This window comes from Periophthalmus magnuspinnatus, chromosome 9 (genome assembly GCF_009829125.3).
Source record: "Periophthalmus magnuspinnatus isolate fPerMag1 chromosome 9, fPerMag1.2.pri, whole genome shotgun sequence".
Taxonomy (NCBI): domain Eukaryota; kingdom Metazoa; phylum Chordata; class Actinopteri; order Gobiiformes; family Gobiidae; genus Periophthalmus; species Periophthalmus magnuspinnatus.
In genome coordinates this window covers 13860171-13878714 of record NC_047134.1, presented here as the reverse complement: position 1 = coordinate 13878714, position 18544 = coordinate 13860171, and the positions used below count along the sequence as shown (strand labels likewise).

The following is an 18544-nucleotide window of genomic DNA, read 5'->3' as shown; positions in this document are numbered from 1 at the left end:
TTAAATTGTCTGATGTTTTTGTGAGCATTAGTTGAGGTAGGCTTTAGGACCTAGAAGTGAATGCCTCAAAGGGCAGCTCCCATGCAGCCTCCTCCCACTGAAAGCTGTTTACGAAGAAAGCTGAGTCCTGCCTGTGACAATAACAAGTGAGAAAAGCAGTGTGGCTAATGGCTTCAGCACAGGCTCTCAGTCGTTTTTCCATCTTATTTGGAGGGTTTTAAGTTTGTTTTTCTAATCTATGCACTGAGCCTTCAAAATGCTCTCCTCTCTGCACCTTGTTTGCATGACCATCTTTTTTGTGGACAGTGTGTTCAGCCAGGAGACAAAAGGTAAAGTCTCAAAGCTGTTATTTCTTCACAAATTTGCAAGGATAATTTCTCATTTGAACAACGTTTTGCTGTTGTTGACGTGTCTTTGCCTGTGCCATTGCAGACTGTGTGACTGCAAAAGGACTGGGATACAGGGGGAATCAACAGAGCACCTCCTCGGATCTGACTTGTATAAACTGGATCAACACCACCAGGGACTATAATGTGAAAGACCACCCTGATTCACAAACTGGTAAATATCCCAACATAACTTTGCAATGGTGTCACTTGCACTTTGTATATGAGCTGTAGCCTACTGTACTGAGGGCTTTATCAACTTGTGTTATCTTTGAGACCAACTGTTTGTACACATTGATACAGATAAAAGTGCAATGAAGATATTCTGCTCCTGCTGCTTTATTGCACATGATTACTTCATGCTGTTATAGATTAAATGGCTTCTACCATGCATAGAGCAGCTGCCTTTTCCTTTAGCAGTGTGGTTTGTTCATTGTGGTGAGATGGAGTGTTAATGATTTATGAGCTCATTGTTTCCCTCTGCACTTCACTGGAGGACAGGCAAATAGACAGAAATAGGCTTATATGTTTGTCATAAATTATTTGTGTAAGGTTTTTAAATGTTTGCCTCATAGGTGTTGGAGATCACAATTACTGTCGAAATCCAGACTTGGCTGAGGGGCCTTGGTGCTACATTGCAGGACCAGATGGAACAACTCAGAGAGGGTTCTGCAAAATTGAGACATGCCAAGGTACAAATAATGCGCCAACACAGTTCTATTGATGCTGTTTGTTTGCGCTGTCTATCTAATCAGGGTCCAAACTAAGAAATATTGTTATAAAGGTAGAGTTGTAACAAGATAAATTCAAGTAGCCTTTATTATATTGGAAATGTCAAAGGCTTGTTTAACTATATACATGGGTTCTGTTTTGAAAGTATAGGTCAGTCGGTCGCAGTGACTTGAACATTTCCTTTCTTCACTTTGCCAAGTAAAGTTGCAATAACAATGTCTTTAGTCACATGTCAGACTCCAAAGTTTGAAAAAATTCAGATGGCCACACCCCAAACTTACTCTCATTGGCTCAAAGGAAAAGTCTTCCCATAGAAACAGAAGGTAATTGCCCGCCTATTTGCCTTCATGCCCTTTAAGACGAGTCCATAAACGACAACCATGATGGAAAAACAGTGAAAGAACACATGTTCCTGTGGAGTTTTCCTGCCTCATCCTAAAATAGACTCATGCATGTTCTGTCTGCTTATACGTGGCACATGTTACAAATCATATACGCTTCACTCTCTCATTGAGCAATAAGTGCATAAGAGCGGCCTCAGCACCTTCTGTAGACTCAGTGCTAATGTTATTGAACTGAGTGAAATGGAAACCTACATGGTCCAGTCAAAGCACTCAAGCAATGTGACGACATAAAACCTTTTATGTGTTTAAGTGCAGCAAGTGTATTTAGGGGAGTTTAAACTGTTGTAATCTGCAGATATCAAGGCCAAACTGACAGATAATTTGTATCTGGAAATGTTTTCTTTATTTTCTTTATTATGGCTATGTACCGATTGTTTTATTTGAATCAGGGACAGTTTATTCCTCAAGGCCAGTTTATTGACAGAAAGTGTCCCAAGTTCTCTTGAATAAGATGCATACAGTAACAGTACAATGTTACAGTATGCTGACGATATGAAGAAATATTTATAACTATTCATAGTTCACATAAAATATTTGCCCATTGCAATATGCAGCTTTAAACATAATAAAAGGTTGTCTGTGGTTTTATATTCAGACCTAGGTACAGCTGTAGCAGTGGAGGCTGGGTCACCTCGCTCCACAGAAACCACTCCATCCACCAACAGGACGGGCTCCTCTGCCAGAGAGGGGGCTGAGGGGCCGTCTGTTCTGGGAGTCAGCCAAAGAGTGCGGAAAGGCCCCCAAAAGAAGAAAGATCTGGGCACTACTGGTATGTGTACATTTAAATCATGTTTCCACAAACTCAACTCAACCATACAATGCCTGTTATTTTATTTACAAACACTGAACAAGATCTGTCATTTTGTGATTGTCACCTTATTAACTGGACATGGTCTTTGCCTTGTAACACTCTGTGAAATGGAAAGTGTTGATAACTAGCCTCTTTTGTCTTCTTAGGCTATGTGCTCGGTATCCTCATGATGACTATCATAATTATCCTTGGTGCAGGCATCACTGTGGGCTACTTCTACAAAAGGTAAAAAGAAACATTGTATATTGTATAACATTGGTATCAGATACTTTAAGATTATATTGTGGTGATCCAAAACAAGTAATAGTGTACAATTACAAAAAAGACAAAATCTTTGGTTAAAGCAGTGGTTCTCAAATAGTGGGGCGAGATACCGGGGGGGGGCAAGATATAGCGAACAGATCGTAACAGATGAACAGATGACACAGGGCAGTGAACAAGAAACACTTTTGTGAAAGAGACACTATGGAAAACATTTTAACGGGGATGCAAAGAAAGGCAGATATAGACGGAGGTAAAGTCACCCGAAAAATAAGACGAGGAAGTCTGATGAAGCGTATTTAGCACTTGGCTTCACACGAGGGGACACGGGGACAGACCGGTGTCTGCTGTGTCTGAAAATGTTGGCAGCGGACAGTATAAAACCAAATAAGTTAAGGCGCCACCTCATTACACCTCAGTCACGCTGATAAGACGCTGGAGTTTTTTCAGCATAAACGTGCCAAATATTGCCAACAATCATCCACTTTGTAAATGTCACTTAAAGCAGCAAGCACTGAGCATCATATTCATTTGATGTTTATTTAATTGTATTTTTTTATTTGATATTTAATTAAATTTCATTATATCATTTCATTTCTTATATTTTTTCAGGGGGGGGGGGGGAATGTTTTCTTCTTTATGGGGGGGCATGATAGAAAATAATTGAGAAGCACTGGGTTAAAGACATACACAGACAAGCAGGCAGGACATAAAAAAGCTTTTCATGGAAGGAGTGTTGAGAGCAGTTTTTGCTGGTAGCACTGCTAATTGTACACAGTTATGTAAACAACAAAATGTTGGCTCTAGAACAGTGAAACAGTGAGGCCCAGTTCCCTTGGGCTCAGCACACAATGCTCTGTGGATTTCTATGTAGCTGTCAAATCTGATAAGCTCTGTCTTTTTAGATAATTCCCATTTTAGGTGTTGATTACACTGGGTTACAAAAAAAACATTTTTGAAAGTTGTCTGTGTTTTTTCAACTGAATTAGGACCATTTAGCACAGCTGAATCCAAAAATCATATCCATTTTTCTCAGTCAGGTCAGGTTTTTATGCTAATTTGATTTTGAAAAATCCGATCTTCTGACTAAATTGATTACAGTTTTGTGACATTATCAGTTGATTTTCTTTAATATTTCTCATCCAAAAAATGTTTTAGGAGATAAAAAATAGTTTTCTAACAGAATGTATTAATTAAATGTTACGTTATGTTAATTGATAAAGGTAAGTACATGTAAATTGGAACGTTACGTTATCATTGTGCAAAATTCAGGACATGAACTTCTGTTTTTATGAACCCCTTGAATGCTCAGCAGCAGAGATGTCTCTCTTCAGAGTCCAACAGTAATCAGCCATCATGACTGCATACCAGTGTTCCTGATACCTGGTCTCCATCTCTTTTATGTCCTGATGGAATCTCTCCACCTACTCATCACTCAGTGATCCCAGATTCTCAGGAAACCTGAACATTTAGCTCCTTTTGGGAAAAAGGATGTGGAGCATCATCATTAAAACCACACTGGAGGAATCTTTGTCACTGATGTCAGGAACTTCTACAAAGACAGATACTGGAATTTCATCACAGTGAGCTACAGGACGACGTGCTGATTCACGGTCAGAATACTTGAGGCTGCTTCGGTTCTTTCTGTTGATTCCCAGTCACATCAATAGCCCAGAAGTAGCTATTGATGTCGGCTTCCTCCAAACCATGGGAGTTCCAAACTTCAGACAACTCTTCTTGCTTTTAGTCCACTGACGCAGATACTCGATACATGACTTGCATGCCATGTGTGGCGCCCAAGCTTCATCTTGGTCACCAAGTTTAATACCAAAATAAGCATGGTAAGCACGCTTTATGAAACTTGTGACTTGATTCCTGTTAGGAACATTGGTGTATTCACTGCAGATGTAGCAGAATATGTCAGGCTTATTTTTGGAAGATCTTCTAGTCGAAGCCATTTCATTCACTTGTAATATAAAAAAAAACAATTAGTCATAAGTTGGCACATGCAAAATGTTCAGAATTTGTTTATAGCGAGAAATATAACAGAATTTTGCATCATATGACGTGAAAATACTCATACATGTAAACAAAATCGTCCAAAAACAAATATGTAGCTTAGTTCAGAATGTTGACCTGATTGAGCAAAACCAATGTGATTTTTGGATTCAGCACATCAAAATTATCCTAAATCAGCGAAAAAATCTTAGACAATAAATTTACTGTTGACCAGTGTTATAAATGATATGCAGATACATCATATTTTATACAGTCATATGTGTGTAACTATGAATTTACCACTATTATGTTCTTATTGAGTGTATAGCAGCAGTAGGAACTATACTGGACTTAACAAGCTACGTCAAGTAGCTTCAGTACAATGACATACTCTACTGGGTAATGTGTTTGTTTTAGGGGTCGAGACCTGAAGAAGCAGCATGAACAGCGAGCATATGAGCGCGAGATGCAGAGGATCAGTCTGCCCCTTTCTGCCTTCTCTAACCCCACATGTGAGCTTGTGGATGAAAACACTATAGTTATTACTGCAGAGCAAGAGGCCACCCCAGTCCAGGATGCTGTGGAGGGTGGGGATCCTCTCATGGGTCCAGCTGGGACCCCAGGAGCGTGAAGGAGATAGTGCTCATGAGGGATCTACTGTACATGCAATTTAGTGGACCAAGAAGCTCCCACTAACTTGTCTCCTGTCTCTGAATAGAGCTGTGGTGCTCACTCCAAAGACTAAATCTAATGCTGTGTTCTGTCTCTCTATGTCCACTGTTTACACAGTAGCCATATCTGGGAAGCAGTGGACAACAAGGAAGACATAAGTAGTAAATCAAAAAATCATTATGAAATAAGCTCTCTGACCGTGGAAAACCACATGATCTCACTGTGTATTCAGTGTCTATAAAGCAAGTGCTTTTTGGTGGTTTGGACTTGGGTAAAAACTCAGTTCGGGTTTGTAACTGAGTATCATTTGAAGGGAATTACTGAGTGGGGTCACTACAATAGTGTTAATAGTGTTATAAACATGGGACTCAGGGACACAATGGTTTTGTGTGCAAACATAGTCCCCCTCCGAAAGGGGGAGGTGAGTGGAACGGGTGAAGACTAGGCTTTGCCGTAATCTCAGAAACTGCCTTTCAGCATGATTCTTCTGAATGTATTTGTATATTTGTTACTTTTTTGTAACTGACTTATGGGCCAATGTTACTGATGGTTATGTCTACAGAAAGAGATCAGGCCCTCTTTACAGGTTAAGGAGTGACAGGAAATCCACTGTGCTCTCAGGAAGAGAGAGCCAATAGTTAGTCCTCAGGACAAAAGCACTGAGTGCAGTGTGCACTGGGAAGCCTTGTGCCTGGATTTAACTCACTGAGTTATGCACTTAAGAGTAGAGTCATACATGAACATGAACTAGAATAGTAAATCCAAAATAATGATTAAAACTTGTACATGCACAGGTGCCTGATATACATTTAAAGTTTCAGTCATTAATGCAGCATGCTAGTCACTAAAAAGCACCTTCTATATGGCCAGAATATCACTCCATCACTCCAGTTTGTTTTGAACCTTCAGTTGCGCCATGCCACTGGTTATGTTCGACTACTATTGCTCCACCATTTGGTGTGCTGACTCACTTCATTTAAAATATCGATGAGTTAAAATATTGTGAAATGTTTTTGATAAGTTTGTATGATTGTAAGTTTTCATTTTGTTACGACTGAATTAAAACACAAATTAAAACAAACAAATAACTTTGTGGAATGAGCATTTAATATGTATGCTTTTGTACAGGTGATATACATTAAATATTAACGGTGCACTGTATCTTTGCGGGGTCTTTCAGAGAAATAGCATCTCCATGAAGACAGCAGTGCACCCATAAGTAACTAAATATATATCAACTATAATTTTGAAAATGTTTGTTGTTAGATTTCAGTTAGTGTAGCATAAATAAGCAATCCAAGTAATAAAATCATTGTTTATATTTGCATTTTTTATTTACGAAATACTACAGTGTTATAAATAAGAGGCTCAGTACCTTGCTCTTCTATTTAAAGGCAAATACCCCTTGCTGACAAAATGTCTAAAAAAAACAACAACTACAGACTTGTATTTTGCATTACAAAATAATATAAAAATGAGTCAGTATATGTACAAATATATACAAAATATGGTCCAGCTGTACAAAATCAACTGTTTATATAAGGCAGCTCAACAAAGCCTCTTCTTTTTTTTTTCAAACAAGCCCCTTTGAACGAGGTACAAAGAAAACAAAAGTCAATCAAATTAAATTCAACATGAAAGTCTGAAAAAAACAGTATAGGTGCTGTCTTGTCAAATGTTGCTTAGTGGTACCTAGATGATAAACAACTCCACATTACTTTGGGCTTTTGAAGCAAAGCTTTGGAGGCATTTTCTCTGCTGCTTTGAATCACTATTATTTTTTCTGCTCTGCCCTCTCTAGCTCTGACGTGCCAATCAGCCCAAACGTCAAACAGCTTTGTTTTTGTTTTAAGGCTCCTCTTCTGAGTCTGGACTGATCCTGTGCATTCCACACGTAGCAACTGGAGCCAGAGACTACAGTCACATGGGGATTTATCAAACTTCGACAAAGACCTCATACAACAAAGACGCATCTTTGAATAGAGCAAGGAGCACAACAAGTGGTTAATGATCTGTAAACATCAATACATGATTCCACCGAGGTAACACAAACCAAATCTACCTCTACTATAAATGTGTGCTGTCCACAGGGTCATCTCCAGTTTCCATTGCAGCACACAGGCACTGTCAGGGTACATTGGTCCAGCATTTTCAGGGTTATCCAGTTTTTTTAAATGGCTCAAGTCTTTTCTCCAGCACATGATAGAGCAAAAGTTCAGAAGGTCACAGGTTATACAAGAATAGTCTCACTAAGTGCAACTGTTTGCCATAGAGTCTGTGGAGTCGGGACATGCCGTTGTGGGTGTTACAGGCAGACTTGTACTTGAAGAGCTGTCTTCAGGACAAAGAAGTGGACTGAGACTATGCTGCAGTTCCTCCAGTTCGGCAGGCAGGGGGATCCCAAGCTCCAGGTTTAGAGAGAGAGCTTCAAACCAGTCCTCCAACTTCTGAAAAGGTGGTCTAGGAGATAACAGAGAGCTAAGTGAACTGACAAAAAAAAAGTATGCTTGGTAAGAATGTAACACTAATAACAAAAGGAAAAATATTAATAAGGCCTTTGGCAATATATCTTTGTAAGATCCTGGACCACTGGTTTGTTGTAGCTGCATGATAAAAAGCAGAGGGGACTATCTATGATTATTACACATAGCAGTAACACTTTAACCGAACATGCAGATGCTCACCTGCTGTCTGGGATGAGGTCACAGCAGGCCACAGCCAGTGGAAAGAAAGATGGAGGACAGTCGTCAGGAAGAAACTTTTCAGCAAACTTTACAACATTAAGACCGAAGTCCATGGCCCTGGGGAGACACTCAGGGTCTGCATAGACTCTGCCAATAATCTGTAACAAAACAAACAGCACACTGTTAAAAACAGAGACTAAAGATTAAATCTCATTTATTTAACTTTTCATTGAGATCTGAATTGAGGAGAGGTTAAATAAGAAACATTACAATGCAAAATAACTAACCTCAGAAAGAACAATTCCATAGGAGAAAATGTCCACCTTTTCATCATAACGTTTACCTAAAAACGCATGAATGTGTCAATACATTTTTAATACTTCTAAGTTAACTTTTCACACAATCAGCATGTTAAGGAGCTCACCATTGAGCATCTCTGGAGCCATCCAATATGGGTTTCCCACCACTGTGTATCTCTTCTTTCTGTCAATGCGACGAAACACTCTTTTCTTGCTGGATGACTTCTCAGGTGGAGGTTTGATCTTTTCCTCCACAACAAGACGAGAGAGTCCGAAGTCAGCAACTACCACTGTGTTATCCTGGCAAAATGATACAGTTAATTAATCTGCCCAAATACAAGTAAGTCAAAATACTAGGATGCGTCTCCTACCAGTTTCACCAGGCAGTTGTGAGAGTTGAGGTCCCGATGTATAATGTTCATAGAATGCAAGTAAGCCTGAAATAAATAATAGACCATGTAATAAACAAGTGCAAATTAAACTGTCAGTACTACAGTGCAGTTTTCAACTCACCATTCCAGACGCAATGCTCTTTGCAAAGCTGATTCTTTGCTCCCATGGAAATGGATCCTGATGAAACAAAAACGTTTTTCGAAAAATTAGACATTTTATTTTTATCACTATGCATTTTGTGTTTATTAAAATCATAGTCCCTCAGAATGTTTCCTAAAATATTTTGAATATGAAATGGTGCACATATGGCCAGGGAGTGTTAGAAGCAGACTGTGGAAAAAAAAGAGCATGCAACTCTTAAGGTTTCACCTGGAAACGCTTTAAAAGCTTTTCTCTTTCCACTCTGTGCCTGTGACCAGCTGACACAGACTCACTGTAAAACACAGCCATGTGTCTTTAGGTTTACTTCAGGTCAGCACCCCTACTCTGTGACAGCTTAAACAGACCGCTGTCCACTAACATTTGTTTGTGTCCCACTGTGATCAAGGACAGTGTGCAGAGAGGCAGCCAAACTCACCCTATCTTTGATGAAATCCTTGAGAGTTCCTCCTTCGATAAACTCTGTTATTAAATTCAGCCTCTTGTCTTTATATAGGACGCCAATAAATCTTAAGACATGTGGGTGATCCAGGCTCCGCATTACTTTGACCTACAAAATCAGGAATACAAACTTTTATTTCAAGAAGACCAAGTATTTTAATGGGATCCCAAAATAGCAGCAGCCTTAAGTTTCCAATTGTGAGTGTAATGAATCCCTGCTTTCTGCTGTCTGTTTTCAGCTCACCTCTTTAAGGAATGTTTTCTGTGTTTCCTCATCACACCGGAGTAACTCCTTCATCACCATCACTTCTCCAGTTGCTTTATGTGTTACCTGCACGCCAAAGAAGGACCATATTATTAGTGTAGGTATATACGTAGGTATATAAGACTTACTAGGGCTATGTATTTAACTAATGTCTAACCTTGATGGCTTGTCCAAAAAAGCCTTTTCCTAAGACTTCACCATGAATCAGGTCACATGGTCTGAATATGCGATGAGAGCAGCTACTCGGAGACCTTAAAGACTCAGAACGCCCGATGTCACGTGAAATAAAGGGCAGGTCTTTAGGCGAGTTTGGTCCTGGAGATTTACATGTGCTGTTGCTCCGTCTGTGGACGAGGTCAAAAGTTAATATACATTAAGTCAAATATAATGGCAATATGTATTTTTTGTATTGTACCTCAAAGATCTCCTCTTCAGTGTCCCATCGTCCACCATATCAGTTCTCTCCAGGACCGCCCCAGAAGGAGAGGATAGGCGCATTCGGGAAGTGGCCGGAACCCCCATACGACTCTGTGGGGAGCTGAGTCTTAGGCGGTCCAAGCGCTGTCGAACTGGATCGTACTCGATCAGTAACTGCAGTGTGTGACTGGTGCAATGTATGAGGTCATCCACCTGGCCCAAACCATAAGAAACTTAAACTACAGTCAAGTGTTACTTCAAAACCCCTACATCAATGAGTTATATAAAAAAAATACAGTTTTCATTCAGATATTGTAAATGCTTAAAAGATTTCCACTTGATTGCTGTAGAATGATGGCGAGATGTAATTAGGTAAGGGTGTGGTTGTAAGAATAAACATGTAGGTGGTGGCAAACTACCACATACCAACCAAACCCACATGAAGATAACACAATGAGAGGAATGTCAAAAATTACACATGTTCATTTTTAAATATTGTACTGACTGAAAGGCACCCACAATTAATTAAGTATTAATATTCAACTACCTCCTCCTCCATAAGAGTTCCCACTGGGAGTCCATTGATTTCAAGGATCCTGTCTCCAACATGGATGGCATTCCTCACCTCTGGGCTAATGAGCATACCCCGGACCCTGGTTAAAGACACAAATGGGAGGATGTCGATTGCATAAGTACATATGTATAGGGCTGCAGTATTTAATAAAAATCAGTATTTTCGCTAAATAAAGGCCTTTTTCTAATACTAAACCTAGATTTGGGGTAATAATAGCAGAATATATGAAAATAATATTTTTAATAAATATATAAACAATGCAGTGACAGATTGATCAAAGTAATTTAGTTAAAATTTAGTTAATGTGAAAAATGCTTCTTAATCGTGTTAACCATATCATACTGGATGCACTTTTTTGTGCTTAATTAAGAATAAGAATAAGTATTCTGTGTCCATACTGTTCTAGTGTATTATTCTGGAAAAGATTGTGTCATTGTATCATCACTAACTTGCAAAAAGTATGCTATTAGAGTAGCCTGTAATCAGCCTTATGTAAAGACATACAATTCTCACACAGAATGATGTCATCCTGGGCAGGTGCCACTTACTCTTTGACTTGGACGCTGGCGGCTCCGCTCACGTCACGCTGCACAGACACAGAGAAGCCCCTCTTCCCGTTGGCAGCAGAAGGCATAGAGATAAGAGTCACCGTGTGCGGCAGCGCATCTAGGATGCAGTCATGTGAACGCTTTTCCAGCATGGGAGTTAGGATGACCTGTTTGTAACACTTTCCACTGTAAGAAACACAAGAGCCAGTTCTGGCATGAGCAGGCAGCAAAATATACTTAACTTTGCAATTTTAACAGAATGAAAACATGCACACAGTATGCATCTGTATTCTGTTGCAAATTAGAGCAAAATGCCACTTAGTTAAATTATTTTTTATTCTCACCAAGCTTATTTATTCTGATTAAATACATATATACATAAATTAGTACTGCACACGTTTAGGAAAAAAGTGATTTTTATTATTGTTATTACATTATATTTGCAATTTGTTTAGAAAGTAGGATTCTGCACATTTTAAAACCATCCAGGAGCAATGGCATTTGAAAGCAGACTGAGATATGAGCTGCTAAATGAAGTCAACAGTTCCATTTATTTCAGAACATGTTTGTAGAGGTTGAGCTTTAGAGATTTCAATTTGATTGCCATTATAACTGTAATGCAACGAGGCCTTACATCTGACACAGAATAATTACTGATTTACAGTTGAAGCCTGTATTAAAATGTATAGCTTCAACTCACCAAATAACTACTAAAAATGCAAGACATAACCATGATTTTCTGCATTATTATATTGAGCAAACCCACTCTGCAAGTTCAGTAGATTCTCGACACAGCAGCTTAAACATATGTGAATTCCTGACTTACCAGTAGAGTTTGGATCTCTCCACTAAAGCATATGTGTCCCTGTCTTCAATGATCACTTTGCAGCTGAGGCAGACGAAGCACTCTGGGTGATACTTGTGTTCTCCCGCTACCTGAAAAACAAATGACCCGCGTGGAGCTCAGAGAGAGTGGAGCGGTGTGTCAGAACAGAACCACCACGTAATTTTCTACAGAGAGGGGAGAGTGACACTGCGTGAGATATGGGCCCTCCTCTCGGTGACACAGCCCTAATATCAACACTAACACCTGCTTCTCTCTCACTGTGTCTGGAATCTGCATGACCTCATCACTCCTCGCTGCAAGTCCCAGCCTTTCCCGGAGGTTCACACTGTTCTGAACACGCTCAACTTCTATCACACACCCAAACAACAACTTTCCACTCTAATCCAATCAGCATACTTTACTGAATGCTAAAGTGCGATAATGGGACAACTAGGCCAACAGAAAATGCCTTTACAAGAAATCCTACCGTTTTAGTCTTGTTGCTAAAAAATCCATATTGAGAATCAAGCCTTTTCTTTAATATCAAAATCATGTTTGAAAAGTTCATATTGTGACAACACATTAGGGTCTTCGCAGTAAGGACATAATAGATACATGGATGAATAAATGACTAGACAGACAGATAAATTAATGAAGACTGAAGTGACAGTCTTTATGATGTCATTGTGTCATGCTGTGATACTTTGTACCAAATGACTGAATGGTTTCCAGAAAAGCATTAAGTCACTGTCAGAGATGGATAAAGCTGCTGCCAGCCAAGTCATAGTGACACTTCAGAGTTGTGTCTGTAACATCATATCTGTAAAGCCGCAGGCTTGATAGTAATGCTGACACATACACAAGTGCCATGATAGTCCTTCTCCTGGGGGAGGACAGGAAGTGGAGCTCATGAAACCAGATCAAAACAACATTCGTCAGGAGCACCAGAAATAGCACTTCTAATCCCAGCTGTCTTTTAGGTTACCGTTCCTCAATTAATTTACAGATAACAGACTAAAAAATGGACAAAAACAATGTGCTGGACTGAATGTCTAACATACACGGCTCCCCTCTGCTGATACATCACAATTATCCGCTTTCTCTGACTGCAGTTCCAATTAAGCAGTGCCAAAAAACACTTGGCAACTGCTCCATGGAGCAAGATGCCAATACTAAATAGGATAGTCTATTATATCTGTTGCTCAGTGGCAAAAACAACAAAAAATGTTCTTTGGCCCTCTGTTGAACAAGTTCAGACAAACGATCTTGGGCTGTGACCAGAGAGTGCTGCCGTCATCAAACCCAAACATGTAACTGCATGCCACAATGTAGATCAGATGTAATAAACTTTGGGTTTATTGACATTGTGGAAAATCTGATATAGAACATTTAAATAACAACAATGTAGGGATGGGTTCCTTATATAAGTATAGGAAAACTTTCCCAATATATCAGGCTGATGTAAAAGCAGAAGAAGTAGAAGTAAAAGCAGCTCAGCTAAAGAAGTAGTATCAAATTGTACTATATAAAAGAGAAAATGGAATTTGTGTAACTTTTGTAAATAAGAAAAGTTAATTTGTGAATTTAACTACAACTTTGTTTCAATTTGTGGGCCTTGCCATTATGTTGATACTGTATAGGCAAGTATCAGCCATAGAAGCAAGACAAATACTGAATATTGGCACAGGCTGAAAAAAATCAGACCATCTCTACTGCAGTGATACTTTTAATGTGCTTGATCCTTTTTTGTTCCTCTAATTTATTCAACGTTTGTGACATGGTTGACATAACTGTAAACAACTACCATTAAACTGAATTAGGATGTATAGTATGTAGTAGTACTCACCATAGCAGGTCCAGTCATAAGCAGTGAGCAGCCATGACACAGCTCTCCAAACTTCTCCCAGTAGTGTTTCCTGCAATAGAGCTTCCCATCTTTCTCATAGTACCAGTTTGTCAGGTGGTCACAGCACACAGAGCATCTGCACAAGGTAAAAGAGGTGTCAGCTACAAATACCACAAATACCTTGAAATAAAAAAAAAATCTGCAAAATATTGTTGAAAATATCTATTCACAAATGTCTTAATATGAGGTACAAACTGAAAAAAGTACAATTATAGAAGCACTGTCCAGCTGATAAAGTCAGTAAGAAATTATTACAACAAAAGGCAACAGGTTTAAGCTGAAGTCATCAATCATTCTGAAACAGAACATTAAGTGGTGGTAAAACTTAGGACTTTCCCTCAGGACAAATTCTCTACAAGTGCTCAACTTGTACTTCGCCACAAGGTGAAAAGGGCAGTAAATACCACTGGAAGACCTGCATGGGTGTAACTGTAAACGGTGAACAACTGAAACAAGTAGATGTTTGGCGATATTGACAAAAACGAATATCTTGGCAATGTGCTAAACATGTTGTTAATGTATTTTAATTGTGTTTAAGTACCAAACAAACATGAAAGGAAGGATTACAAGAAATGTTTGTTCCATTTTTATTTTCAATCAGTAGCTTTGCAGCATTTTGCGGGTTTTTTTTTTAATTATCAACAATATAGCTGCCATTCAAATTTTGCTTATCTTCCAGACAACATTCATGATATTATCATTTATTTGATGCATTGGCCACCTCTAGAAATACAGCTGTTTTGTTGCAGTATGCCTGATGCACAACAAAGAGGGGAGATTACACGGAGTAAACAAGCTCAAAAGGAATTTGAAATAAAATTTGGAATTGTTATAAAACCAGGTGAATGCAATAACTGTAGCAATAAAAAATAAGACAACAAATAATTAAAGTAAACCTTTCTACAGTATACATTCTGATGTTGTTTCGGCACCACTGTGAGACAAACTGTTCAACACGCACAGCACAGAAGCAACTTGATACTGGGAGGAACCTGCCGGCGATGAGCGTTCTTTGAACAAGCTGCACTGGTAATACAAATGACTGATGGTTAGACAACAGCAAGTCAATCAAAATGATTCAGCGTCTCAAAGATCAGGTCAGTAGAGTCGAGTATAGCAGGTAATATTTAGGTAGTTGCTTTATAACTTGCAGGTAAAGTTGAAATTACAGTGAGGCAAAGGGTTCTCATGGTTGAAATATAGTACAGTATAGTATAGCAGCCCATTAAGGAAACACTGTGTTTCTATTGTAGGAGATACTGTCTCGTGGGCGCTGCAGTTGGTTTTCAGAATCCAAACATCCAAACAGACTGTATGTGATAACTATTGTGAGGAAACATAGCAAACTGTTCATTGCAGATAAAAGGCATCACATATTGAGGATGAGCACAAGGTCAATGTAATAATGGCTCCAGTCTGGCGTATAACATAGATATAGGGCTGGAGTTATCCCATGGAGGCGTAAATAGCCAAGAAAAGTAATGTTAATATTCCATAAAATCTGTGGCTCACATTTTAGTAATGACTAAACTCTGGAAATGATAAATGCAATTCGCCTGGACAATTTCATGCACTAAATACAAATCTTACTTTCCTTGTTAGGCACAGTAGTATTGGTCAAGACAGACGACTATTATCTCCATATCAATATTGCACAGTGACGACCATACAACTGTCTTTGTGCTCCTTGTGTTGATAGTTTTTTATCAGATGAGAGCCAAAGTGCAGAATCTCATCTGGCATGTACAGTAATACCAGCCAGTATCCAGGTGGAGCAAACTAAACAACGTCCACCTACTTATCAACAAAGCAAATTCCTCAACAGACACCTATGAACAAAGTGCATTACTGTCCATTAACAGACAATAGGCATTCAATATCAGGTTTTCAAAAACACTTTACTTCCTCCTTGCCAAATTGATACATAGATTAAGTAGTGGTGTACTTAATCTAACACAATACACAATACAATGCCAAGACTACACATTCGTCATTTCCTCAAGCTGACATTCATGCAGTTGTTTAATCTTTGTTATTGTAAAAGATATTGTGCAAAAAATAAGCATTTGACCTTTTATGGGCCCTTATCCTGTATGTAATGAAAGCCTATGTTATTGTTTAAGAAATGGGCAAGGCCAGTACAAAGTATAACAAAATTAGCAAAGGTTTGTTCAATAATATAAATCTTATATTAGATAATTATTAATTTATCTCTTACTAAAACATACATTTAAGTGCATTGTGAACATAAATGAAAGGAACAAAATACCCCTTCCTTTTTTGTTGAGCTGAATACTTATATTTTTTCTCCATGGGATTATGCATTTTGCCAGTACTTTATATTGACTTGTACTTTTTATGATTTTTTTTTTTTTTTACATAAATGAAGAAAATCTCCAATGTTCCTACAAAAAGTACAGAATAGTCATATTCCAGTGTTGAGTATTAAGTAGCCAATGTCTAGGACAGCGGGCACACACCTCTGATTCGCAGTCTAGGAATGTAATTGACCGTGGTGTTACCTATGGCTCCCAGAGCAGTGCCAGGTTTACTGGAACATGCACAACATCACACAAAAGGAATTTTAGCCCAAGTACTTGGACATGAGAGTGGCAACATGTGGACAATGGACAATAGGATCTACACAGGGGGTGTCCCAATTTATTTTGGTTTAGCCGTTTCCTTCTTCAGACATAGCATTAGTGAGACTGGCTGTCCCAAAGAAGAGGTATTTTACTTCAGAAAAAAAGCTAAGAAAATTACATTGTTGACAACATTTCCAGTCTTTTTTAGCATTGGCTCAAAAAATCTCTCGGTTTTATGACTGACACTAGGATTTTTTGTCACTTCCTTTGGAACATTATATTGTAAATTATCATATAAAATTCATGTAATATTCTACACTACATTGAGGTTTAAAGTGGACAATGCTGCATGTCTGACATGCAGGGGAGGACACACAGGAGGAGCTCATTTTGGAATATTGCTGCTGCTTTAGGAACTTTGCCACCAAAGTAATTGTAACAGTGTTAACAGGTTATGTAAGGTCACCTGGCTGTTTGGCACTGGCTGTTAATGTACACTATATGAAACTTACTCTTAAAACTCTGTCTGCTCTGCATACCACAGTCTAGTCTAGTTATTCAATCATTTTCTGCTACTTATCGTGGCAGATAGAATGCCTCGTGTCCAGAAAATCTGGAGAAGAATCAAGATCTATGCTAGTCTTTAAAGGAACACTGTGTAATTTTTTTTTTCCAACAGTATGATATTGAACTTGTGCATCTCCATGGAGACAAGCAGGTGACACCACCAGGCCAAGTTACAGATGAGATCTGTGGAGTGGTGACCATCTGCACAGTAAGAACGAATGCTTTTCAATGTATTTTTAGAAGTAAAAACATATTTAAACAAATAATATCTCTATGGAGTTGAGCAGGTTGTGGACTCTCCACCAATATATTATTCCTTCAGCCTGACATCACCACAGTCAGCTAAATGCTCCACTACTGTGCACTGATACACTATTCTACACCAGCTTCCCTAGACCAGATTTCAAAGCATTAGACACTGTCAGTAGTTTGTTCAGATCAGGTTCTCTGATCCACAAAAAATTCAACTATTTTATTGAAAACAAGATGGACATCAGGTCTAGTGTAGCAATCATTAAGCAAGCAGGGGCAAAGTCCTTCAGAAAAATGACAATTTTCACTGACCACTCTGTCACGTGGTTGTCAAACTTTGGACTAAAAAGTACATTGTTGTTGGGTTTTGTTTTTGTTTTTTCAAAAAAAAAGCAACGTAATAATAGTGAACAGTGATCAGCAAATATGTTGAGGCATGTTTAAAAAGATGCTTCTGGGGAGTTGCATATGAGGAACATTGTGCAGTCAAGGGCAACATGTTGACCAACAAACAACAGTAACCATTTCACAACAACTCCTCCTTCCAGGGCTTTCTTCTTTAAAACACACATAGCCTAGTGGGATGAAGCCTAATACAGGCGTGTTTAAAAATCTTAAAGTGGAAGCCTTACTGAAAGCAGGCGTTGTGCCAGGTATCTTGAAGTACTTTCATGTGAAAAGAGTCCTGGATTTTCTCCCCACAGCCAGCGCAGTAACAGCCATCAGTACCTAAATCAAACAGACACGAACGTAACCAAACACGAACAGGCTTAAGTTACAGCCAAGAGTGCGTTTTACCTTCTGCTTCCTCCATCTACCCTGTGAGACTCGTCGTTAATTAGATGTACGATGATTTTCCATACTAAATCAGGGATCAGCGTTGTGCCCCGCGCTATCTCGCCTCGAGTCGCTCAAGACAAAACAAACTTTGGACAGACCACGGGAAGGAAATCACAATCCTCGTCAAGTCTCCTCTGAAAACAGTAATCTATCCGCGCCTGGACGAGGCTGCTTTCTTGCCGCTGGCAGGACAACTGACGTAATGCCGTCTCCACATTCCTGCTGGTCTGAACGAGAGCGGAAGGACTCCCGCTGCAGCCCGCACCTGGAGCGAGCGCCTGCGCCAACTGCGCACAGTGGTGCCGCCATCTAGTGGCTGCATGGAGCGTTTACAGCGAAGAAAACCTCTTTCTTTTGATTGATATTCCATTGCACTTGGTAGAGGAAGGCGAGGCTACCGATCCACCGTCGCCCCCCCGACTAGGCTCCATCTTAAGCATCACTCACATAGGCACAAGCGAGGTGGCTGAAGTGTCTTGCCAAAGGAAACAACAACATCATAAAGTAGCCAAATATAAAACCAC

The 18544-nt window shown here is 39.2% G+C and overlaps 2 protein-coding genes across 2 annotated transcripts; one reads left to right on the top strand and one right to left on the bottom strand.

The window, feature by feature from the left end:
- The first annotated feature begins 56 nt into the window (after positions 1-56).
- pik3ip1 (phosphoinositide-3-kinase interacting protein 1) lies at positions 57-5224 on the top strand. The gene is made up of 6 exons (XM_033973301.2): positions 57-329; positions 433-561; positions 962-1078; positions 2118-2291; positions 2480-2558; positions 5010-5224. Exons 1-6 carry the CDS (start codon positions 257-259, stop codon positions 5221-5223), a joined length of 786 nt encoding a protein of 261 aa, XP_033829192.1. The 5' UTR covers positions 57-256; the 3' UTR covers position 5224.
- A 1829-nt stretch (positions 5225-7053) lies between these two features.
- limk2 (LIM domain kinase 2) lies at positions 7054-18292 on the bottom strand. The gene is made up of 16 exons (XM_033973299.2): positions 17979-18292; positions 17813-17909; positions 13717-13852; positions 11871-11980; positions 11045-11230; positions 10470-10575; positions 9921-10135; positions 9663-9849; positions 9485-9571; positions 9218-9349; positions 8761-8817; positions 8619-8684; positions 8373-8547; positions 8236-8291; positions 7949-8106; positions 7054-7724 (listed from the first exon to the last, which is right to left on the bottom strand). The coding sequence occupies exons 1-16, from the start codon at positions 17992-17994 to the stop codon at positions 7514-7516; spliced, it is 1995 nt and encodes a 664-aa protein (XP_033829190.1). The 5' UTR covers positions 17995-18292; the 3' UTR covers positions 7054-7513.
- Between the last annotated feature and the right edge of the window lie 252 nt (positions 18293-18544).